This window comes from Gnatocerus cornutus, chromosome 1, assembly GCF_029298725.1.
Source record: "Gnatocerus cornutus isolate USDA-ARS CGAHR chromosome 1, icGnaCorn1.1, whole genome shotgun sequence".
In the NCBI taxonomy this organism is placed as follows: domain Eukaryota; kingdom Metazoa; phylum Arthropoda; class Insecta; order Coleoptera; family Tenebrionidae; genus Gnatocerus; species Gnatocerus cornutus.
This window is the reverse complement of record NC_142233.1, coordinates 30,114,429-30,141,433: the sequence shown is the minus strand read 5'-3', so window position 1 is coordinate 30,141,433 and position 27,005 is coordinate 30,114,429. Positions and strand designations below refer to the sequence as shown.

General features: G+C 34.9%; 1 protein-coding gene across 15 annotated transcripts in view; it reads right to left on the bottom strand.

Annotated features, from left to right (window-relative positions):
- The window catches only part of tou (bromodomain adjacent to zinc finger domain 2B toutatis), a 35,919-nt gene extending 8,941 nt beyond the window's left edge, over nucleotides 1-26,978 (bottom strand). For 7 of the 15 annotated variants that reach the window (XM_088043654.1, XM_088043684.1, XM_088043678.1 and 4 more), the window contains exons 1-7: nucleotides 26,684-26,978; nucleotides 9,171-9,212; nucleotides 3,697-3,765; nucleotides 3,369-3,489; nucleotides 3,073-3,312; nucleotides 1,179-1,746; nucleotides 49-69 (exon numbers count right to left, since the gene is read on the bottom strand). In XM_088043654.1, the coding sequence (XP_087899780.1) occupies nucleotides 49-69; nucleotides 1,179-1,746; nucleotides 3,073-3,312; nucleotides 3,369-3,474 (935 nt within the window). In that variant the 5' untranslated portion in view covers nucleotides 3,475-3,489; nucleotides 3,697-3,765; nucleotides 9,171-9,212; nucleotides 26,684-26,978. Of the gene's footprint in view, nucleotides 1-48; nucleotides 70-1,178; nucleotides 1,747-1,977; nucleotides 2,085-3,072; nucleotides 3,313-3,368; nucleotides 3,490-3,696; nucleotides 3,766-9,170; nucleotides 9,213-26,683 lie in introns of those variants that run through there. The other 8 variants (XM_088043762.1, XM_088043750.1, XM_088043702.1 and 5 more) reach the window with 5 other exon arrangements.
- Between the last annotated feature and the right edge of the window lie 27 nt (nucleotides 26,979-27,005).

The following is a 27,005-nucleotide window of genomic DNA, read 5'->3' as shown; positions in this document are numbered from 1 at the left end:
GGAGTCAAAACACAGTTGGGTTAGTCTTAAGCCGTAAGGATTTCTCACCTGTTTCCTTCAAGCGCAGCGCTATTATCAAATAAGAGTGATCAGTATTGACACAGAACAATAATTTCGTTTAGATAGTGACATGTAAATGAACAAATATTCAAACGTGATAAGATAAGACATTCACAAAATTCGATCATAAAATTGATGGAAATGTAAATAAAACAAAATCAATCCACGAATGATGTCAATCAGGTAGTGATAAGGTGATCACACGATTTAATTTATCTTATAAAATGTCTTTTTAAACTGAGGATTTATTAATTAGATGCCTTGTTTTAATAGGTATTATGTGATTGTTATGTAAAGAGATTTTGAATCGATTTCACACCTCTTTTTTTCCGTCCCACTGTCTATGTTTAAAAAACTGTTGTATGTTTCGTATTCTTTGCGCAATTATGAAACGACAGCACTTTTATGGACATTGTAAATAGCATTTTAGACGCTTAGACGCACATTTCAAAAACGCTAATCGAAGCAAGTAAAGTGCGCTTTTCCACAAAATAACTTAAAAGGTTTCCAATAAAAAACATTTGCAACATTTCAATTCATATCACGGTTGAAATTTTCTTATCAAGGAAAAACCGGCGTTGTAATTTCAATTCAAAATTTTGCGCCCTCTTATATGTGGTAAATCTTAAATCATCATAACAAATGAGAGTATTGACAGAATACTTAATCCAGTATGACTTTTAGTCAAATGCGAATTGTCACGCAACAATTTTAGTAAATTTAGTTTTACCAACGTTAAAATTTGACCCGCGAAATTGTAAAATTTAATTAAAAATTCTGTTGTGGCTCTGAATCTACATTATCCAAATTAAAGGGAACTAAAGTGCGCTTCTTCAAGTGCTAAGAAAACACTTCCGTGTTTTTATAACTAAAGATTGAATAATTTCCTGTGGTCTAATAAGCTAAATTTCTTTGTGGCCATGCGCGTAATTTTTTTCTTATTCCCACTTAAGAGTTAAACAAAGCAATTGATGAAACAAAAACTCACACTACAAAGGGCAAAGTTTATGTAACGCGCTATTGATTTAACGAAAAAGAAACAATTCCTGAAGGAACAAAAACGGCTTCAGAAACCCAATATCGATTTTCTTAAGAAGTTACAGTTCTTGCGGACTCACCTTAAGATGCTGCTGGGCGGCAGACTGTTGCCACTAATACTATCACTGGAACTTTGAGTACTAAGCGTATTTGCGCCACTTATTTTGTCATAATTACTGGCCAAGCTCAACGGACTGGTGAAGATACTCGGCGACGACGACGACGACACTTTAACACCCGAACTAACAGCACTCGTCTTCTTGTCCATCGGCTTCAAATAATTTAAATCGTTCACTTTCGACTTTTTTTCGCCACTATTCGGCAATTTTACGCCCGGTAAGTTGAGATTTGATGATGGGTACTTCCCTGAAGATTTGGAATTTTGCATGGACGAGTTGCTCTTGATGGAATTGTCTCGTCCATCCAGCTTTGGTGATGGTAGTTTGGTGTCCTTGGATTTGGATAATGGCGAAGAGCTGCTTTTGGATGTCTTCGACTTGTGGTGAGATGAATGAGGTGGTAAGCCCAAGGAAGCGTACTGAAGATCAGCTGGAGAGCTGAGAGTTGGGAAGTTTAGGCCCGTTGCTTGAAGACGTGCCAGGTAATCCTGGGCCGCCAAATGGGACGCCATCGACCACCACGCGGCGCCTGCAACGCAGCGATTTTAATACACAATAATCAATACAATAGGAAGAACATCTTTAGTTTTGTCCAAAGTTGGAAGTATAGGGGTCCTATTTATAAACATCGAAAGGTACAAACAAGGGGGTAGTAAGGATAGAAAAGTGAGGTTACGAGCGAGCCAGGACGAAAGGACGATTATCCTGTGACAACAGTTTTTAACGACACAACTTTAATTCCTAACACACATTGATTTACCATGATTTCTGCAGGTTTTTCCGTAGTAAATTCAATACGTTTTGTATTTTACAAGGGATGAATTATGACCTTTATACAGTCTTTGTGTGTGCAGCCTGACACAACTGGAGGGAGAAAAGTAGATCAATAAATGAATTACATTTGCCGTAATACTTCACCCAGATGAACCCGGAACGTTCACGGAACGACACAAACCACATACTAAACGACATTTACCTCCAGAAAAAGGCAATCCAGGTTGAAAGAGCCCAGAAAAATCTCTGATAACCTGTTGATTTACGCGGGTAAATCGAATTTAGCCCACAACTTTTTCGGGATTAGTCCTCCCCCAATTAATAGCTACAACTACGAAAGATTAAATCGAACTTCATTCGAATTTAATTCCACTGGAACGATTAGAGTGAAAATAATTTACCCCGGCAAGAAATGGCAATAGGTCAATCAGAAACAGAGGTTGAGGTGAGGTTTATGAAGTTATACCTCCTGCGTTAATTACCTCTCACGAAAAGGTCAGATCGATAAGAAGCAAATATAATTTCTATCAGGGGCATTGCCGGATACATTATTTACCTGTGAACTAGCAGGCAAAACCGTCGTTTAGAAGATACTTCCATGTCATTATATGCCATACAATAGTGTCCTTTTAAAAATTTAAGACATGGATTATGCATTGGTCCTATTTCCGGAACACTGTACCATCGTCTAGTCTAGCTGAATGTAAACGCCCAAAATAGAAAATATTCTAAAAATAGGCAGGGAACTTTTATCGTTTACAGTTGACGTCTCATAGTCAATATTTAAATTTCGAACTTCCCGCCATTTTCAATGTTGATAAGCATAATAATATTTTATATTTCTAGCTTTGAACGAACAATGAAAGAACCTTTAACTAGAGGAGCTTTTATGGAATTATTATATGTCTTAATGTCGTTATGGAAGGGGGCCCTTCCCCAGTCCCTTTACATATTCATACAAACATCTTTACATAATTGAAGACAAAACGAGCCAATTGAAGACAAATTGATGAACAGCGTAGAAATAACAGAAGAGATCTAGCAATTTGCTCGAGTTGCCTTTTTCCCTTTGTTTACTTACTTGCAGCTGGTATCCCTAAACTGGCGGCTTGACTCGCCGCCACCGAGAGAGTGTTAGTATAGGCGTTGCTGTAGGCCGCCGCCGCGCCAGTGGTGGTGGGATAGGAGGGCATTCCGCGTCCCGTTGTCGGCGGCAACATACCAAAAGGAAGCGACGGATGGGGCGGTAAACCGAAACCGCCTCCGGCCGCAAAAATATTCGCGGTGTTGGCAGAATTTGCATCGCCCCGTGGCCAGTAAGCTGGAATAACAAAAACCACATTAACAAAATCATGGCAATTTCGGTGGATCTCTTACCTCCGAAGAGACTGCTGGCATCGAGTAAAGACGCTGGATCATTGGGATTTGATACTTTGCTGGAACCAGAATTACCTTCGGTGCCCTTTCCATTTTCTTTATCCATTTCCAATCCACTGTACTGCAAAGGGCCGTTGTAAGATCAATAAGAGGTCTTTGTTGATCGATTTGATTTGAAATTTACCGATTCTGTCAATTTTTCACGTTTGTTATAAAGTCAATGTAAAAAAACGAAATTTTGCGAGAAAAAACGCGTCGCTAAGGTGGCTATGCTTTGTGGAGAAATTATCTTGGCATCACGGGCGTCAGTGAAATGGTCCGTACTCACCTATTATTTATTTTGGAACTGCTGCCTCCAGAAAAACCGCGGCTTCAGCCCATTTTGACGTGTGGCGTCCTGAAATTAAACATTCATTACTGTATGCAATGCTCTTTGATAATATAAAAAGGGTTTCATACACAAGTCGTTATTTTTGGAATTATGAATCGTCAGAGCTGTAGCGTGCTGTTTGTTCTTTAATTACCACCTTTGTTACCATGGGCGGCGGCAACACAGAGGCAGTCACAAACGCCCCCCAAGCTAATCGATTCTTTCTTAAATTAGTTGTAATCACATTAAACGCTCTAAATAGCTATATAGATGCGCTTTAACATGAACTTAAGTAATTCGTGTAAATTTATTACAATAATGAGAAAATAATGAGTGTTATTAAGCGCAACTTAATAAATTTTTCAGCATTACAGTAATGAAAACGTGTTCTGCACAATTTCAGTTGTAGTTTTGTGCTTACACACTTTGTCATGTCAATTCCATAATGAAAAATTAATTGCTCGTCGGAACGATTCATTTTGTAAGTCTGGTAAGATTGCTGAGTCATTTATTAAAAACGCCCTTGATTGCAGGACACCCAGAGAAGCTCGGAGTATGAAAACTTGGATTCTTCACGTGTTAAAAATGCAAGAAAAGTTTCTTTGCCATTCTGTATATACAAATTAACTCGACGTGTATAGTTGGTTGCATACTCGCAAAACAACAAATAAAATTGGGTTTTAGAACACGGGCTGGGAGATAGGTAACTATTTTTTATTGCAAATAGCGATGGTTTTTACATCCTGCCGCGTTCCATAATAATTTATTTATTTTTTGTGCTTTCGTGCTGGTAATTAGAATAAAAAACCGCTTTGCATAGAATGCGAATCTTAATTATGTTATAACTATGTTTGTAATTTTTCGCCGAGGAGTTAGTGTCATTGTCCGTTCGCACAATTACCTACAAAGTCATCTCCACTGTGAAGTGGCCCATTACAAAACCGCAAAAGCAAATACGCTCGTCTAAACAACAACAATCACTTTTTCAAACTCACCACTCGAAAACCATCGTCCGAAACGCAAATAATACTCTTTAATGAAGCGCATGTGAGTAGTTGAAACAACAATCCCGACCCAACGCCAAATCCCACATTTTTTCGCAACTAGTTCACCGTAATAATGTAAATGAAGGTCAGGGGAAAACTGGGAGGGCGAACTTGACCTGGTGGAATGATAGCGACCCTGACCTTCGTTCTAGATTAGTTCTCCCCTCGATAGTGTGGGCGGCAATTCGCACAATCTCTTTAATTTAGACGCGGAAAAAAGGATTTGTTGGTGTTAACGACTTCATTGGGTTGTAAAGTTTAGTAGTGTTTGTTGTAGGTCGAACATAACGTTCAATGTATTATCGCTTCAACGAGGTGAACGCTCTTTAGGTGACTTGAGAAATTTCAATTTCATCTCTTGGATATGGGAGAAGCTATCAAGACGGGTGTACCAAACGGGAAATGAAACAAAGCGATTATAACAGCGTGTAAAATTAGAAGGAACGAGATATCGGAGAGGAGGTAGCGCGATATGTTCACGTTTCTCTGGTAAATAAGATGTCGAACATATGGTCTCCGTTTTAGTTTTTTGTCTGGCTTGTGTCACGCAATGCCAAAAATGCAGCCACAGGAAGGGGTCATTCGGAGGCAAAAGATGCCACTTTTGTCTACAATGCATGCAGTTTTATTAACATCGCAATATGCTAATGCCGTTAACAGAAACATTCCCTTTTTTAGAAATCGGCACAACGGCCACAATGTACGTAGTTTTGTGCGTTTTATCCAATCTAGGATCAACTGAAAGATCATTTGATTTGAATTGTAAATAAAAATTAAATTATTAAAATTATACGCGTTTGTGAAAACAAACACAAGATAACTTCTACTTAATTGACCACCTGTAGATGTTGAGTTTTCAGGCTAAGCATTTCACGTTCAAGGTAATTTAAAATTACTGTGATATGCAAAAATGAAGGATAAAATCGCTCTAAAGGCTATAAAAAAGGAGGGAAAAGGTGTTTTATGATGGCCTTTATCAAATTAGACAGTTAAATTCGTCTCTGAAAATTTAGGCTTTCAGGTCCTTTTCGAAGGTCTAGTTTACCAGAATTTGATGAGTAAAGTGTTCACAAATTTTAATTAAAACTGAAAGGATTTTAGAAAACAAAATTACGGAATTGTTTAAAATTCTAGCAGAGCTAAATTAATGACATTTTGTATTCACTGTCAGCAGGATATCGGCAAAATTATCGCAAAAGTGCGTAGGTTACGCACCAAACTGTGTCCATGTGTTAACCGCTAGAAGAAGGTTCAATAACTTCCAACTTCAGTGTTAATTTAACAGATGTGTGGAATTTTCGTAAACAACCATCTCTAAATTTTTGAAATTCCGCTTTGAAACCCATGGATAAATCGAAACAAAAATAAAATAAATAAAATAGTTCGATCCCTTCACATGACATTATTTACCAACTTTATGGATCAAAACTAAGTTGTTCGTTTAGTTAAATTATGAACATGAGCCAAATAGAGAGTCTAAATAAAGTTTGCGGCCCTGCGTGAATCATTCTGATTTGTTTATATTTTTTTGGTCTTAAAACTTGATTTTATAAATCAAACGAAACTCTAGCTACTGTCATGTCTCAACCACGTTCCTTTTCTTCTGCCACTCTTATTAAGTACCCGAAATCTAATATCCCACGTTTATCTGTCAAGAAACATTCCAGAATCACATCAATTTGTACAGTCAGCGCTAAAATTTCTGGAACATTGTCAAACGTACCTATACATCACAGATACCACAAATAACACTGAAGTCATCCTTGTTATTCATCAATTTATAGTCCACACGTAAACGCACAATGCTGTCGTTTTCTGATCAAGTAAATTGGCTCGCGAATCCCAACTTTCTCTTAACATTTTCAATTTGAAAGCCATACACAGTCACAATAAAAACATGGAAAACCAATGTTTGAATAATGTATCTACACCTATTAACGTGTTACATAAACGAAACTGCCATCGATCTTCTGCAACGAACTAACGAACTCCCACTGTGGCAGGCAATTGCTTATGCAGGAATAGAATCGTAAATAAGTTCCGAAGAAACTGAAAAAACGTCTTTTACATGTGCGGTGTGTATGAGGGGGAAAATAGTCCACGAGACAGCTGTTTACTCTCGCAACTTTTGATTAGTACCGGTGATGCATTCCAAAACTCGTATTGGGTAATGTGGGGAGAAAACAAGAAACGGGAAGAGATTTTATGGAGCAAGGAAGAACAAAATTGTCGTGAAATTATGATGCACTCCCATTTAATTATTATTATTGATTTTCTTGTCAATTGTAGAACGTAGCGGTACAATATTTTATTTTCAGCAATTGGTAAAAAAGTAGAAGTTCATCGAACCTGTCATGAAAAGTGCACCGAAGTAGTTCATTAAATTTAAAAATGTTTAACTTTGTTCTATTTTCAGCCGCAGCAGCTTTTATGCCGGTATTGGAAATTCATTGTACACTTTTAACGCTTTCTGGGGTGCTTTTTGCTGCTATTATTGGGTTAGTTTAGAATCATTTTCTGTATTTTTGACCTTCACCATTGGCAGTAATATTTAAGAAAAAAAATTCAATACTTTACAAGCGATGCTTTTAAACTGGTGTTTTTCTCTGGCAGTGTGTATTTAAAAAAATGTGAAAAATATGTTGGGTATAGAGCCAACTGTTGCATGTTAAAAACACAAAACTTCAGCTGTTTCCTTCGAGCTTTGTTTGGCTTTATTAAGGTTCTTCTTCAAAAAAGTTAATTGCCTCAATTACTATCCATTTTCGTAATGAAATGGATATTAAAATATTTACAGATTGTTAATTTAACGGATACATGTCATTTTACCCGGCATTAAACTTTTACAATGCTCTTTTATTTAATACGAAATGTTCTGTTGGAGTATTCAATAATTGCCCATTGTTTCATTTACTTTCTCAGATCTATAGATCTCCCAGGTTTGTGGAAACTTTACAAAGGTTTATAGATTCTAAAATTCTCCGATTTCAAAATTTTAAAATAATTTTTTCTTAAGTTAAGTTTCCAGATTTAGACTTTCAAAACTCAATTTTTAGTTTCCAGATTGTCAGTTTTAGATTTTCTCGGATGTTCTCAAGTTTTCAGCGTTTTTCAGGTAATTTTCGCACATCTTAACTTTTTCAAACTTTCAGGTTTTGGAGTCAGATTTTCGTGCTGCGAGATTCTCAAATTTTTGGCCTGATTCTCACAATTTCAAAAGGTTTCTCAGAATGCCAGAGTTTTAAATTCACATGTTCTTAAATAACTAAATCGTTTGAACGAGCTGATTGGCCTGGACTTATGGCGTCATAACAATTTTACCGGGTAGTAGAACTTGATAATTTTTTAAATATTATTTACAAATAATAACAAACGTTATTGCCATCAAAAATATTAGTTTAATGCACTTAACCGATAACATACTTACAATCAATTTTTGTTTAATAGTCCTCAAGTTTTTCCGGTAATTTTTGCACGTTTTGATTTTAACAACTTTCAGGTTTTCGCGTCAGCTTTTCGTGATTTTCAAGTTTTCAAGTTTTTGGTACGACTCATTTTTTTCAGCTTTTCGGGTTTGTACATTTCAGATTGAAAAATTCTGAATTTGCTAAAATTTTCAGGTTTTAAGGTTAATATTATTGTAATAAACTGAACATTTTAGCCCGATTCTCGTAATTTGAGAGTTTTGGATTCACATGTTCTCAGTGAAAAATGAACCTTGTCTGAACTGAAATCTTATAAAAAAAATTTCAAATAGCAGAAATTTCAAAATCCAAGAAAAATTGACATTTGGAAGAGCTATTTTATTTTTATAATTTGAATCGATACAAAAAAGCCTCAAAATCAGGTTGCATGGATAATAGTTGAGAAAAAAAGCGAAGAATTTTAATTTTAGTACCAATTGTAAGTGAAAAGAATTTGAAAAATCCAAAGCAATTACAAAAATAACAGCGAAACTGGAATAATATTCAAGAAACGAAAATGCGGCATTGTGGTCTTTAGCAGAAAAAGGAGACAAACAAGTCAATTTACATTTAACGGACAACTTCAAGATTCCAGACAACTCGCAATATAATTGTTAAAATATTTAGCAACAATTAATTAATTTAAAAAGTATTAATTGGACTTTGAAACGTTTTGTTATTTGTAATTATAAAAATTTTAAATACTTAACAATTAAACCTTCAATAAATGTGCAAATAGTCGTTTAACCCTTCGACTTCTGACAAATCTAGTCTATTTCTGGTTCACTTTACAATCGCAACAGCATTTATATATAACTATAATAACAACAAAACGATCGCAAGATCGAGCACACTGATACTTCTTATCCAAAGATTTTGTAAGAGAAGCAACTACCAAACTTATAAAGAAACAAAAACTCACCTAATTAGGACTATGAGAGGACTAGCAGCCTTTCGTTCATGTCTGAAAAAAAGTGTAATTTAAAATCACAATAATTCCCACATGTGTTCGATGTGAAGAGGAGGTGAAGCGGCAAAAACTGACTCGAACAACGTTCGAAAATAATAATAAAACAAAGCATGAAACAGCCGGCCATCATTTACCTGAATCGACCGGTTTACTTTCGTGTATACCGGTGCATTTTCGAAGACTGTACGTTAATCGTTGTTAAAATTCACTCTGACTGCCGTCACTCCTCAATTTATCGGATGAAAAGAGACGGGTCCACGGTTTTGAAGCGATGAGATCTTACTGTATCCAAAAACGAATTTAATAACATAAAAGAGTGACTTCAATCTCGACGTGTAATTGAACAGATAGGAAATAACAAGACAATGAAGGTTGTTATTTTTTAATTCTCTTATTGTTTGTTATTCATTACTTTTATTTTTCAACAAACATTGCGTTGGAGCAATTACCAGTCTTCAAAATGTGCTGTGTCGTTCTATTCAATGTTATTTACTTTACATTCAAAGAATACTTCTTACTGCTAGTTGCGAGACAATTTTGCAATTCCCGAGGAGAATTCTGCGAGACAACAAGTGTCTTCTTATTTATTTCTTAAATTGAATTAAAGAGCAAAATTTAATGCAAGCTTTGCACAGTTTCCAATGCAAATTTATTCAATTAGCATCATGACAGACAGACACTGGAACAGAGAATAATAAATGAAGACAGGAAATTAGAATTGAACATTTTATCCGCAATGTTTCCGAAGGGTTACTGAAAAGAACACGTCCAAAAGGGGATTAGATTATAACGAAATGGTAAAAATATCCAAATGTAACAAGAAATTTCCTATTAGCTTCGCCATAAACGACTATAAATACGCATAAGGCACTCAAATGAAATGAAAGTATTTTAATGGACTCTAACTCTATTTATTCCACGTCAATTTTCTCTGCATCTTAAGGCAACAAACAACATTAAAAATTTAACTTTTCATTACGTAATTGCAGGACGATACAAACATCCACAACGTAATGGTCAAGACTGCATTCAATTAAAGAAGTGTTTATCTTGACCTGTATCGACCCCAGGAAGGCGTAACTGACATTCCCAGCGATAGAAATCGTAATACGAAGAAAATACAACAGAAATTAGCAGCATTATCAAGAACACTGAAATAAAACCCTTGGTGGTAGCTTAAGACATTCTGAAATGTGTAAATAACTGCTAACATTTTACGACGTCGCTTATGACGTTCTACTCCTCCTTTCAAGTAATAATGATGCAATTTTTCTGGTTTGGATTTGCTCCGCTGTGGCACATGTGGTTATTTAATTTTGTGGAGCTTATAACCATTTATAAAATAACTCGAACAACTGTTTGAGAAAAAGTGGCTGCACTTTGGAGTATGTAGAGTTATGAACTAGATTCGATTTATCACAACCTTTTTATAGACACATTAATAAATTTCCGCTTGACATACAATAAATTGTTGAAATTTCCAACAATAATTGCGCAGAAACTGTCTAATTATTGTATAACTATCATAAATTGACTGAGTTGTTAGTTGTAAATCAAAGAGGATAATTATACGTTATGCACGCACAAGCAAAATATTGTCGCAGGTTAGTGTCCCACGGGAATGGGACAGGAATAAAAATTGCAAAAAACCTTGCAAGATTTCAATCAATTTTAATGTGGTGAAACGTTACAAATTGCTATAATTTAGTGAATGAATCAAAAAGTAACTCCATTCTTATAGTCAGATTTTGAAATTAAACATGTCAAATCCAAGGTTTTCTTGAAATTTTGCCATGTTTTAGATTCCCCGTTTTCAGATGCTCTTCCTCCAGATTCCAGAAGCTTAAAATTTCAGAGATATAATATTTTCCCTCTAGACTAAATTCTTGGAGCTTAGTTTCAATCAGCACTGAAAAATAGATTTGTAACGCTTCCACACTGCCAAAATACGCCATAAATCAGTGTTACCAAAAATATTAAAAAAATAACCTTTCAATGATTCGTTTTCCACTGTTATGAATGAAATTCTCCGTTTCCGCGACGTAAAGCACAGCACATGAATAACTGCAATTACCTCTCCAACGCTTTTTAAATGCAAGAAAGGTTCGTTAAATTTCGTACCTTCTCACATTTCACATTTGTAACGAATCCGAAGGTTGTTGAACTACATTTGGATTAATTAAACAGTTTCCTGCCGTACAAAAATTGTGCGGTTTCCGCCCAAATCTTACGTGCATGTACACCGCGAGTAATTAATTTATCTTGTGATTGTAAATATCGAATAATAGTAAGTAATTATACCATGGGAGAGAAGACACTTTTCTTTAATCCCTAATAAATATAGGCAACCCAAAATACGCTTTTCTTTATCTACTTGTAGGAGAGAAATTTAATTTCACAGTTCGGTGACATATTCTCAAGCTAATACTGAAAAAAACAATACAGTGCTCGTTTAGGCAACTCGGTGACAATTAAACCTTCATAAATAAGTGATTTGTTTTTTATGGAGACATAAAACGGACATTCTTATTTAGCACTGTCATAGGCTCTTTTCGTTCAACACGCAATACAAACAAACGACCAAAACAATCGTTACGAAATTACCAAAAACCATAAAAATCGTTTTATGATTAATTTCGGGGGTGTGCAACAAAAAGCGTCCAATTACATGCCGGAAGTAATACACAATGTGTTTCCCTGGTGACTGAGTTGCTGCCACCCTTTATTATGCGTAACTCCGAGCACCCTTCACTCGCCCTAGGAACGTTTGTGTTATGTAAAACAGTAGGTTTGCCGGATTATGTGGATGAGGGTCTTGTCTTTTAATTTACAATGTCCGTTTGGCAAAGCAACTGTTTTCTACTGCTGGAGATGAACGCCCTCAACGTCGTCATTATGGTTTTATTGTAGTCGAGGTTTAAGGCATTGCAGGGTTTTATTATATCGTTGAGACAATAAAACAAGGGTTAGAATACGTAACAAGCAATTTGACTATTGATGATTGGTTATTTGAATTTAATTTGATTGGAACTATTGCGTAATGGAAGAGGCGGTTATTTTGTAATGTTATGCAAAAAAAAATGGAAATTAGATGAAATGGTAATTAAGGTAAGAAGGTCGGGAAAATGTGAACCGGTTCCTCGTCTTTGTTTATATTAGTATGGCTTTCGATGGAAGTTTTTACACGAAATATTTGAACAGGTCTTTCATTGATTTTATGCCCCTAATTTCACAAAAAAGTGTTTCAAGACTAATTCTTAGAATATTAAAGACCACTCGGATATTTTAGATTCAATTTGCATCAGTTGGCCATCAATTTTGCTGCACAAGCAAAATTAAGCGGTCAACGTCCAATCTCCTATTTTTAAATTCAAATGGAGCAATTATTCGAAAAGATAGAAGACCTTGCCTAACTGTTTTATTAAACCTGTGCGGTATTATTTTTCTTGAGCTCCCCCCGCAGTGAAATATAAACCTGACAGAAGCAGATTTTTCAATTTTTCGGTGGCAACTCACTCAAGTTTCCAGTCCATCTTCTTTAATTTTTATTATGCACGCTTTAAATGATAAACACTACATTAAGTCTTCGAGCCCATGTCGTTACCGTATGTAAATTACTTGCAGATCCTCCTCGTCTTTAAAAGAAGTACATTTCCGCGTACAAGTTTTTGAACGTCTTCTGGTAACTTATTGTCTTGGTCGCTCTAACGAGCGAATTCTAGAAATTTTAAATGAAATACAGCAGCCACACATCATTACGGTTAATTTTAGCATGACTCGTCGTGTGGAAGGTATCGTTTCCCCCAAGAGTTCCTCTTCGTTTGGATAGTAACGAAAATTGGATTTGAGTTGATCGGAAGTGAGCTAAATGATTCAATCGGTTCTCTGTAGTGTGTCTTATAAAGAAGGTAACATTTGTCTATACCAACTTTGGAGTGTACCTGTCTAGAACCGAGAATTTCATGATGATTTATGTCTCGGCGGTAAAGTTTATTAACTTCCTAACGACAAATTCGAGTCCATAAATTTATAACTTGCGTCCGACAAAAAGTATCCGCTACTTTTAATATTCTTCCCCTACCCAAGTGCTAAAGCCAAATGAATGATTCAAAACTCCCACGAAAACTGGAAACATTTTCAGTTTTCCACTCGCCAGTGTAATGTTATGACTCAATGCTCCCCTCTTCTGACGATCATTTTCCAAGAGACAAATAAGTGAAGAATCCGAGTCGTAAACATACGAAACACACGACGTATTGATCGCGGAATGGCGAACTCCGGTTCTTTCTTTCTGTGTATATTTTTATTTCCAGGGGCGCTTTTATATACATTTGTCATAGCTGCTGCCGCATTGCATATTAGTAAGCATCAGGCGTTCGGCGTCGTTACAATTCCACCAAGGGGTGTAGGAAGAACGGACGTCATATAACTGCAAGAGAGGGTGGTGGTGGCAACCCCCCGGACTCGACTCACTTCTAAACTTGCCGTACCTCACTCGTCCTATTGATTTTCCATCTATATGGCTCTCTACCCTATCCAATTCTACTCGGCATCATCGTTTTAATCGCGCTTTTAATGGCAACGACAAACAATGAAGTTACGCATAATAATACGAGGGAGGAACTAGTACTCAAAGGGGCGAACATTACGTCATGTTGCACCCTTTAAATCATACCTGACCCAATTGCGACAAATAAGTGCATGAGGGTGCGGGCAAATCTGATATTGTCCTTCGAGAAGGGATGTGAAAAATTAAAATGGAATGAAAGAAATGGGGAGATAATGAGGAAATATGGGGCGGTTACACTGCTGAAAAGTTGTTCGGAACTCGTAAAGTGTTGGGGTTTTATAAAACGATGTGAAAAAAGTGGAGCATTGGTGAAAGTAATGCGCGAATTGTAAATCACAGAGGGTGTGCTTTTTCCCAAGAATCTTTGCAGTACCGCCTTTGCCAACACCTTCCATTTCAATTAACATTCATAATAAAATAATAACTGTTGAATCTTGAAATGGGCTTTCTACTGAAGTTTATTACCATGTACTTACACATATTGAGCTTTCGTTCCATTTGTTACGCACCATAAACATGGTTAATCAAAATCAGCTTGAAGTACTGCATCATCAGATCCATTACTTGCAATTTTATTAATGTTCAAGACGCCTAACAAATGAGCTATCAAGGATTAATAATAAGGAGCCTAACATCGATCCTTGAGGAACACAGCCTGTTCACAACTCTGATCCCACGGTGAAAGCGAGCAATTTCTTTTCTTCCGTGTCAACGTGAGAACTATTTAATTTTCCAATAAAATAAACCAGCTGACGACAAATCCGTATTATTATCGCACGTTCCAATCACGTAGATTTCGATAAGTGCTACTAAAAATAGCACTTGCTAACTAAAAATAGTACAATTTTATAAATTCGATTTGATACGGTGTCTTCAACTAGTACACCGCTTTCACTATGCAATCAATTACTTAATTGGAATGTTCATACAGTATGGGCGGTTAAAAATAAGGCGGAGCGCGTTTCAAGACAAACAACCAACAATTTGTATAATTTATGGGTCGTGTAATGCTAAAAAATGGAGCAAAAATTCATCTGTTGAAAATTGGATAACTTTGGCGTAATATTGGGGTGTCTACACTTTTTTAATATTTAATTAAGTTTGAAGAAAATTGTATCATCACTTTGAGAAAATGCCTGGAATTGACAATGAGCCATTTTTGTTACTACTTACTCTTCACGTATTTACTATTTTTAAAACGTCTGAAGCAGTCCTGGGTGGATTATTCCGATGATTATGTAAGTTCAATAAGCATTAAGCAACAATAAGTCTCTACATTGTAATTATTTGCACGGGCGTGGGCGGTTTCTCACGATGGGTTTCAATCGATCAAACCCCTTCTATTTTTAATTTACAGGAAGTGTTTTTTGTTTCCCAGTCGGCCTTCTTTCTGATTCTTTTATTGAATTTAATAAGTGAAGACATTTATATGATTTTTTTGCCTTGACCTGGTACTTAACTTGGAGCTGTCTTAATTTCATGAATATTGATTTCCTGTGGACTTCAAGAACCTCGTTGCAACACGGAGTATTTATTTTTCCTTGATATCTATTGCATTGTGCTAATTCCTTGCGTTTTCGATTCAGAGTTTTTTTTTACTTAAATTCGAGTAAAAAGCGGTTAATAGTCTCTGGATTTAAATTTTTTCTCTGGGGAATTTTTTGAAAACTAATTTTTGTTATAAATTAGAAACAAGACATTTGTGTTTCTGATGATTTGAGATCAAAGAGATCGAAATTTCTTAAAACTGAAGGGTTTTAAAGTTAAGATTTTGAGAAGTTTGCCTTGAGAATTTCTAATCTAAAATCATAAAATGTTCGGCCTAAACACATCTCAAGATTTGAGAACCTAAAATCTATAAGAGAATTATAGATAAACTTTTAGATTGAAGCCCAAAAATCTGAGCATTAGGATCCAAGAACTTTCAAAATTGACGATCTAGAATTTTCATGATATAAATTCATAGTCCAAAATGAATCCTAAAGATTCAGAATTTCAAAATCAAAGACCACAAATCTAGAATATAAGCAACTAATAAGCATTTATCTTTTTTGGTTTGAATTTATATTTTAAGAAATTGATTGTTCTAAAATAAACGATAAAAATTGATAAGCCTTAAAATAACAAATTTTTAATTTCAAGCTCCAAGAAGGTCAATAAAAGTTTTTATTATAAAATTTGCTTTTGATAGTTTCAAGTTTCAAATCTAAAACTTTGTGAAAATCTCTTTCAGAACTCGAAAACTAAAATGTTCAGAATTAGACAATCTAAAAATTGAAAGCTTGAAAATCTGCAACATATTTTAAAACTAAAGTTTCAAAATATCGATAGACTGGAAAATGAGAGAACTTTCACACAATCTAGACTCGTAGAATTTGTCATCTGAGCAAAACAACCTGTTTTTTATCTTGTTACTTTCTCTCCAATTGTAAAGCTAATTTGTACAATAAGGGTGCAAATCAATTTTCTATCAACCCTTGTAACATTAAGTCACCCCTCGGACCACCACCCTTAGACTTTTATGACTTACGCATATTTCCAAAGACAAGGATCGCACAACCACCACGAAAAAATTAAATGAAAAGGTATCTAAATAAAATTAGATTACGAGTACCTATCATAGATAAAATACTATTTATACACCGTTGCCATCATGCACACGTACTATGATTTTATTTATATCAGGTAAAAGGTGAAAAGATAGAGAACTGCTACTAAAAAAATTATAACCGATCAGACTCAATTGATGATCTCAGAAAGGTAATCGATACCTGAGGCATGTAATGTGTGGTTTATATGCTCAGTAATTTATCGTAGACGTGGGTCGATGTTCCAATTGATATTAAATTTAGAAATTTACGGTGTAATGTTCTCCCATTTGGAAGTTTCGTACAATTGCATCAATAGCAGCGGTTTTTAAAACGATTTAAAAAATTTAAATTATCTACGACTGGCTGCAAGAACTCCAGTAAAAGTAGTCCACTACATGCAATCCAATAAAACACAGGCTTTTAATTGCTAAATTTTATGTTTATAGCTTCCAATAAAGTCCAACTATTTAAATGATAAAAGTTACTCTACAAGGTTTCCATTAAAATTAAAATATCGCGTGAAAATAACATTGATTTTCTACCCCTCCACACTACAAAAGTGATGAAACATTAAAAATGTATCAGTCGTCTCTTACCGTGCTCATCAATTGTGAATTAATTAATAAATAATAAACGCGAAGCCCACCCTTTATTCCTTCATAAAGACGTCAGTAATAATTGAGTATTAATTTGTGGTTATAGGTCATTTATCGTTGGAAAGTCCAATTAGAGTAATTAGGCGCATTACAGAAACCGTAGTGCACATAAAGATCGATTTAGGCTCTTCTTGAGGCAACTGACCTGCGTAGCCCCTCTTAACTTTCCTATTAATTTGGAGAAAACAAAGCTGATGGATCGGTTTAGTCGTCACACGCTTTGTGGTAATTTATCACTGATTTCCGACACTTTGGCAACGCTGTGTCTCTTTGAAAATAAAACAAAAATCAATACACGTGATCGTAGCAACATTTCGAGGAAATGAGTTTAATTGGTTTATTTACTATTCTTGGACTAGTCAATAAATCCGGCCTTAATAAATCAAAAGCAGGGCTTTTATTGATACTGTGAGCATCAATATTTGCATACAAATTACAATCAAAGACAACAGTAATTCAAGTCTCAAAACAATCTCTTAATGAATAAGACATACGATTTAAAAGCAATGGTCATAAAACCGAACATAAAATTAATTTGGGACCAATTAACGTTTAATTTATTTTGCCGACAACACGACGTAAACTTGAAAGTCTCAGATTGTTAAAAAACGGAGAAGCGAACTCTGAATCCTACATTTTATTACGGCTCAAAACGTTGTGTCAATATTTACCCAGTAAACTGTATTATTTCTATTGGAACCGCCGCCGGGAGAAATAATTCAAACAATACCTCTTGTTAATCCCTACTTTCAATTTCAATTATCGAAATTAAAGAAACCGCAAAGAAGTGCCTAGAAAAGACCATTACTCACTACTTGACTCATCGGAATGTAAATTTACTCAGTTTCTCCTCATTCGACAACAGAATGATGTGATTTTGGCTCCACCTCGTTTTGTATGAAATAAAAATATGTTGATTGAACAGGGTCGGATTCAGGTATTGACAGTGGGATACACAATGCATTCGACACGTTCTAACACGGGTCCGTCTGTGTTTGTTTTATTGGGTAGCCATTCATTATTCATTCGAACCGGACCTAAAATCGCCACTAATTAAATTCACTTTAAAGCACTGATTTTGGTTACACATCTGAGTTTGCTGAACGCGGTTAGTTTATTCAAATGGAGTTCAAAGTGGATAATGAAAAGAGTGCACTTATACCGTACGATGGTATAAAAGCGGAGGTTTTGGAACTGAGCGACTTCCATGATTTGCATAAATTCTCAAAGAACTATCTGAGCCGTTACTGCTAACGTGACATAACTTTAAATTAAATTTCATTGCAGGACTTTATGATCCTCAGCGAATGACCCAACAAACACTAACATAACAAACGTAATATTCAATAAACATAAACAATCCAAGTTTATTTCTAGTGACCCTAGTGGAATAAATTTCGCTCATTAATGGCATTACGAAAATGCAACACCGAGCTTAGTTCAACCTCTTCACAGTAGTTTTTATGACAGTTTACGAACTACTTACGCTCGCTGTGAAGACCCAAAAGTACTAATTCGAAACTTTGTGATTGTCGTGTAGCTGTTGTAACACTAAAATTTGATGGAATTTATGAATAAAATGCACAATCTTATTAAAATTCAACATGACATTCCACGGTTTATTGTATTCTCAGCGGAAATCCGAAGTTATTAACTAAATAAAATGTCTCCATTTCTAATTTAAATAAGTTCTGAAAACATTTAACTGGAAGTTTAATTAACTTAACAAAAGCCGATCTTGAAAAAAATCGGCGCGTCAGTAAACTGTTTGTAATTAATAAATGGTCAAGGTCAATTCATTTCAACATAACTGTGGACTTTGCCACACGGCTCTGCTTCTTTGACACTTTAGATCTGTCTTTTTCACGCCAATGTTGTTGTTTATTACGCAAAAGCGATTATCTCGATGCGTATATATCGGTGTCTTCCTGGAACTAAATTAATGCGAAATCTATCTAATTTACAACAATCTTATTTGATTAAGGATTTGCACACATCTAAGTAGAAACTTGACTAAACCATAAATTGATTGAAACTGGACTGTTATGGTACTGAACTGTATTACTCGATCATGTAAGATTGCAGATACATCGATTTAAAGACATGAGAAGCATGATCAAAACTAGTAATCCCCAAGAGTTATGAGAAGAAGCCGCAGTTGTGGATTTAAATCGAGTAGTTTTTTCTTTCATCGAAAGTTTGTTAGCAGACTAGTTAGCCTTGTATTTTTGTAGTTGTTGGTAGCACTGTCATCATGCGATTTGAATTAAACTAATGAGACACATCTCAGCAGAGACAGTAGGTTCATTATGGTTGTTAACCCCAGACTATGAAGAAACTGCAAAATCCAAGTATCGGGTAATCATTCTGAATGCTTTGAAAAAAAATTTGGAGACATTACTACTTTTGACTCGCGTTTTGAATCTGGCCAAATTTCAAAATTTTAGAACAAGAAACAAATTAAAAAAAAATCTTCAATTTTTAATTTTCTCTAATTTTAGGAATACAAAAATATTTGGAGGCATTACTTCCTTTGACTCGCTTATTGACTGCTAATGTTTTAGATTTATTTTTTTTCGAACGAACTAAAAATTTCGAATAATTCAATAAATAAATTCAATAAATTAACAATAAATTGTTAACTCTGCCAAATTCCAAAATTCTACAACGAGAATCAATTTGTTTATTTTTTTTTCATTTTAGAAGAAACTAAAAATTTTCATAAGTAATATAACGAGTGAGCTCGAAATTGTCGGAAATTTTTCCGACAGACAAGTAGTTTTTTCGACGACCAATTGTCTGGAGAAACAAACTACGAGTACTGGAGGAAAAATTTCCCACAATTTCGAGTTATATTCGTCATGAGAATTTAACGAACTGACAAGCAACTGACAGATCGCGTGGTATTTTCGCGTGGAATTGTCACTGGAAATTTCACTAGTGAAAATTTCCAAAAAAAGTTTGCTGTGATAGGTTTATTTGAAAAAATAAATGTCTCTTATTGGTCGAATCTATGGTGAGTTGAATTCTCAATAAAAAATATGCCAAACTAACTATTATAGAAGCCTAGAAATGCAAATGAAGAATTTAAAACCTAAAAACCCAACAATCCATAAAATTAGAACTATGAGAACTAAAGATTAGAAGCTAACTCTTCTTAGACTTTTCTGTATTTTCTTAAAAATATTTAATTCTCCTAGATTTTTCTTGAAGTTGGTTCATCTATACGGTTCATAAACATAATAATTATTACGTATTTTCTAGGAGTGTAGAATTTTCTTAAATTACCTTTCAACTTTCCTGGATTATTGACTTTTAAATTTTCTGTCTTTTTTGTTCTACTTTTTTATATTCTTGTATTAAGTTATAGTAGAAATCCAATATAACCAGAAAAAAAAACAAAATTCTTAGAAAGGCCGAAACATGTTAAAGAACCTAATAAATTATCGAAAATACCAATAAATTTCAAACAACTTATACAGAATTCTAGCAAAATAAATTTCTAAATAAACTATGATTTGAAAAACTGCGAAAATTTAAATAAAAAATAAAAATAAAAAATCAGAGTCCAATTTAAAAAGTAAATATGAAAACCCTGAAATGTAAACATTTTGAAGAACCTCGAGTCTGATAAAAATGTAACAATAAAGGTGTTTTATTAGTTTTAGGTTAGAAATTTTTATTCAACTATTACAAATAGCCAAAATACAATTAATAAGCCACGGGATAAAAAAGCCTTCTACGGATCCTCGCTTTTTAATTTTCCTCGATCCTAGAAAAAAAAAACGCTCGGACCAGAAACGTGTCTTTTCTCCCTTGACATATAATTACTATTATCCTGTTCTAGAACGCATTAATTAAATTAATGAACTATTAATAATCATAAAAAAATGTTTGGAGATCGCAATAATGACTCGTTTTATGACTACAGACTAATTGTAAAAGTATTCTAAAGTAAAGAGCGTTTAAAAACCAGTGTGGGATTTTTTTGGACTTCAGTATATGTATATTAAAATGCCTCTTGAAAACGGCCATAAAATCTGCAAAGATCAAGTCCACGGTTAGCGAAGGGAATGTAATAAAACCAAGCTCGCAAAGAAACAATTACGACGCAAATGAATTGTCGCTAAAAAATTCCAAATTTAATTGTGTAAAGCCTTAATCTGCCGGAGGATCCCATTCGATTTCGTTCCATCCCCATAAAAAGAGATCAAAGTCTTCTCTGGCGGAAGTCTGGAAAAAACCGTAAATGTCGCAATCTGAACATATTCACACAATTAACATAATACCATCAGGTAGATAGTGAGTGAGAGAACCGATTTGTGAGCTACCTACGCAGTATTACGAATATGGCAGCTTTCTTCTTCCAATGAGGAGCAGCTGCGGATACTCTGACATTTGGACGGATGGATCGGGCAAAGAATGGAACGCTGGTTCTAGAAGAACCGAATGACCCATGCGGGGAATTATCGACGGATGCGGCTCGTAAAAAGTATAAATATGTATGGAGTCAATAAGAGAGAAAAAGATGGAAGGAAGAATTCCATCACAAGTAGACACAAGTCTTCTATATCGGGCCTCCCATCGCTGTGAAAAGGTAACAGAAGGATCAAGTGACGAATCTGTTTTTAACGTCTTCGCAATAATAGCTTTTGCGAAATTATTCGACAAATTCCAACGACCCAAAAAGCGGCCTTGATTACGCGCAGATTCGGCTTTTCACGACCAGTTTTTTCTACATATATCTAATAATTAAATCACAATTCAACGAAACACCTACACGAGGCTGTATTACGCGCTAACAATGGACAATTGGAGATTCAGACTCTACGGTTAATGACAACGAAGTGATTTTTAAAAACCAGCAATTTGGTGAACAAATTTATCACGCACAGTTATTATTAATAAATAATTATTTCAGTTGGGCTTGACACTTGGGGACAACGGTCCTGATTCATATTTCAGGGTCTTACTAGAGCACCCCAAACTAAACGCGAAGATTTAGTAATTATAATATTAGAGCAGACTGCTAGCGCTTGGGTAAGTAAGATCTATATGGTTAAAAAAAATAATAATTTTTCTTCAATACTTTATTGTTAAAAAGTTACGTCAATAAATAATAAGAAACAAACGCGGAGATGAGAGTAAATCCTAGTCAAGAATAATAAAACGTCAAAAAAATCCAACAAACTGAACGAGAGTAAAAATGGGCCTATATCAGACTAGGAAAATCTATTTGACCAAATTCTATATTATACAGGATCTAGATGGTATAATTTATTATACCTACTCTAAATTGAGTTCAATTTGAAGAAAATTAGGAAAGATCCGAGGAAAGGTCTTACAAATTTAAATAAAATAGAACTAAAAACATACCAAACGAAGTAAATTAAACTTGATCTTAGTATATTGTAAGCCAAAAGTGAGCTAGCTGCACATAAACCTTACTAATTATATGTATGTAAAAATAACAGAAAAGAAAGTTACTTAAACTAAATTGAGCTAAACTAAGATCTAATTATATACTAAATTAAGTTCAAATTAAACTAAAACAGAGAAAATAATATCTAACTAGCTTCAAATAAACAGGAGACAAAGCTGGCTAAATTAGCAGAAGTGCGACAAATTTGACCAGTTGAAACGAAACAGAGTAAGCAAAACCGGATCCATGCGGACAAATACGAATCCAAAATTAGTCAAAATTGAAATAGACTCATGTATAACCAAAAATAACAATAAGAAAACTGGTGAGACTAAATGCTAGTCTATCAAAATTGTAAAAAAAAAACTTAATTTTTACTTCATAAAACGAAGGTCAAAATAGACTAATTTTAGTTTAAACTGCTAAAGTGAGACAAGGTTCTGACTAGCTGAGATAAAGTAGATCTCAGTCTAATCCGAAGGAAATTAGCCGAATTAAAAAAAGAATTAAGCTAACTGGAGTGGAATCTGCTCTCAAATTACGACAAAAAAGAAAAAATGAAAACAGATCTGACTAAACATAAAGAATAGGTCACTAGTTGCAATAACAAAGAATAAAAATAAACCAAAATAAAAAAGAAAATGAAAATTTAATCTTGAAAGTTTTCCACTAAAAAAGGAACTCCACTAATCCGAAATCTAAGCGCGCAAACCTAGACTTCTGAAACCCGATAATCTTGAAATTTATTCCCCCATGACACGGACTTTCTACAAACAACTGTATAATGAGCGATATCCAACCCATACAACAAAAGCGTATGATTTCAGTGAAAGCATTTAACTTTTTTATTTGTCAAAAGCACCATATGGATCAATCTGGAAGGGAAACTCGGTCGAATGAGCCTTAAAACTTCCTGAAAGGTGTTCAAGCTGCCAACATCCCTAAATTTATAGACCTAAACCATCAGGTCTTCACCCTTGGTCCCCATTTAATTTTACGTCTCGTCTGATTGTCATGAGTTGAAACACATTCGCGACTTAAAAATATCGGAAACATTGACTTGCTGTTCAACCTTGAATTTTTATTAGGTGCTCTCATGCCAATTTATTAAATCTATAATTCAAAACGAACATTACTTGCGAGTTATTTTTATCAATGCGTTCACATAAAGTATTTCAACGCATAAAAAAGCATAATGAATATACATGCCATCCTTGTAATCATTATGCAATGGTATCACGTTCTCGAGGTTAAGATTCTCCATTCTTCAAACAACATGTAATTCGGTTAAAACCGATAGGCACTCCCGGGCAATTCTTATGGTCTTTACACACAGAATGGCCGCCGGTGGGGGAAAACGACGAGCTCTATTCATTTGTATCGATTTCTTTATTTGCTGAACACGTTTAAATTTATAATGCCTCTTGTTGCGCTCTTCTCTTTGTGTTTTAATTGATAAAACAATGCAAGGATGACGGATACGCCCAAATTTTTGCGCACAGTTCACTTACAATCTCTTCTTTTCATTCACATTATCCACGACACACTTTAAGACAGTTTCCTTACTTTTTCCTTATCCTTGATTTTATCAAATTACATTTCCTCCAACTTCTCCGGAGCGACACGACCGATTAGAACCAATTAAAGGAATATGAACTCGTTAAAATGATAGTGTTATTGTTAATGCAGTTACAAAGCTTCCTGTTTCAGCAAATGTATATACAATTGCTTTTACTGTTACTTCAATTAATGTCTCTTTATTGGTCTCTTTCCTTTGACTAAGCAATTTGTTTATCCGACTTTTAAAAGGTGGAAAAACATTAATCCTAGTGTGAAAACGCCGAGGCGAAAACTATGCGCGTGATAATGGGAAATTGAATATCGTTGTGTGCATGGAAAAAGCATAATAATTCGAAAAAATCGCGAAATCTGAATATCTGAAAGCTCAAACAATCATTGGTGATTTGTTTTTTCACGCTGCAGAACCAATAATTAATTGCTAAATTAATGTTACTCTTCTTTAAAAAAGTTAGAAAAAATTGACAAGTAGCTAATAACAACAAATTTATTCAGGAGGCATGGAATTTCAAACCTGTTGGTACCACTGCCTGCCATCTCAATCTTCCTTCAAGGATGTCATTGTCAACATGATTTTCAGACATTTTTAGAGATGACAGGGCTACCAACGTGACGTTTTAAAGTCGACCTACAAATAATTCAAATAGATCTTTTATTCCCAAAATATTAGTTTTGGTTTCGATTAAAGAATCGATAACAAAACCCAAATTTCAAATTTCGCATTGAAAATTTTTAAACCAAATTTATTTATTTCAAAATATACAGTAACACATTTTTTCAACAATTTGCAAATCGATCCCGTGACTAATCCTACCTTAATTTTAGGTTGGCATTATCCATGAGCAAAATAAACCAGGTCAGATCAACCTATTAACACATTTATCGCAGTTTTTGCTATATTCAGTAATTTCCGCACCAAGCCAACATTTTCAAAAACCAAATTAAGTGAAAATTAAATTTGGTTGATTATACCGACTGAAATCAAATTAGTTACAATAAAACACACCTAAACTAGCCTAAATTAAATTCCAACCTCATTTATATGATCAAAAGGTCAGTTCTCCACAGGCGAAAATGTCAAAATATCACCGAATAGATAATAATAATAATAAAATAATACTTACATAAACGTGAAAATTATAACAAATGCCATTAGTACCCGCAAAAAAATATTATTTTTTTTAGTTACTAACCTAAAGAAAATGTGAACAAAATCCTCTATGATTTTGGAATTATAAAATTAATTTATTGTTTTCCCAGCGCAAAGTAGAACACAGAAAAGGAAACTTTGGATACTGACATTATAATATGCAATAAAACATTTATAATTGCTCTAAAATCGTCCGAGTAAAATCTGGGATAATTAAAAAAAGCCCATTTATTATGACAGCTGTCGAAAGCAATTGTTTTCTCGAAAATGGAGTGTCGTGAAGTACGTAACAATTCAAGTTTGGGTCGCTTTCTGTTGAAATTCTCGTTCAACGCACCTGGAATCGTAAACTGGAGGTGAGGATATTTTATTCAATGTATAATTTGTCTAGGAAATCGTTATCCGAGAATTGTAGGTTATGTTGCACTTTAGTAGCATCTTATGTACGTAATTAGCGTAGTACGAGTGCTAAGCTAATTATAGTTTCTTTGAATCTATGTAAATTAATTAGTAATCATTTCCGAAGCAAATCTTGGATATTTCTCGGATCTGGATCAATCTCTCATTACTATTCACAGTTCTGTTGCTACCTGATTCATAAGATTTGATAATTGGGCAATAATAATTTAAAATCGGGTTATCCTTCGATTCTGGTAAACGCGCAACGAATGAATTGTTAACTAAATAAATGACCCCTCGTCGTGAATTAATTATTGTGATCACAAGTTCCGTGTTTTATGGAATTTTCTCAAAAAGTGTGTTTTGAATTGCGGGGGTCAACGGCCTTGACCGACCCATATAGTAAAAAGTGATAAGAAGCGAGTGATTAAAATAAACAAAAAGGTTTGCGTAAAGCTAGGATGACAAAGCTGAAACGTTGGAATTGTCACAGCATCATCAAATAGCAGACAAAGGTGACCTTAAACCTATATTCTTTATAATCCTACTTATTTATAACTCGGCTTAAGAGAAGCGTCAATTTGAACGACGTCTGCAGGAAATATGGGCCTAAACCAGGATAACCTTCCATTTTTATTGGCGAAATGTCTCCTGGGTTTAGTTTTATTACACATTTCTTGTGTTAAAACATTTACGTCTTGCCCGAATGAGGATGATAAAGAAAGAAAATTGGGGGTAATTATGTTGATGATAATCGGTGAAAGTCGATGGTAGTTATGGTTAAGGTAACTAAGGACGCTGGGGTAATTCAAGATGTAATAATCGTGGAAACCGTTTGTTTTTCTAGAATATGGGAGATGTAGGAAGAAGACACAATGAAAGAGCGTTGTTGGGAATGTTTAGTACCGCTATTTGGACGTGCATGCAGCTGTTACATAAAATAATGTTTATAAAGAAATGGGCAAAAAGCGCGTTTTTTCGTAAATTTAGTGACAGTTGTGTCACGTTTCATTTGTTTTGATTATGCATCCGGCGCCTCGATCGATAAAGAAGATCGAAAAGATAAACAAATACCGCTCGTGAAAGTTCTGTCACTCACCTCGCGAGATTTTTATCCAAAAGTGCGTGTTCTGGTCACACTCACAAAAATGTAACACTCATGTGTAAAAACAAGAAAAGCCGTTGTCGCGATTTGGGCGCTTCTTGCGTGTCGTGCACGTGATCTAGTCGGCGGTGGGCACGGGGGGCACTGTTCGGCACTTTTTGGGGGGTTTTCCGCGCGTTATCGCGACGAATTTCGCGATTTGGGGGGTGTTTTGCGGACGAGAGCGCTTGCCGTCACAAGATGGCCGGACCTAGGCTTGGTGTCAGTCCGATTGCTTGCCAACCCCCCTCCCGCTGTGCACGGAACCCCCCGTAAA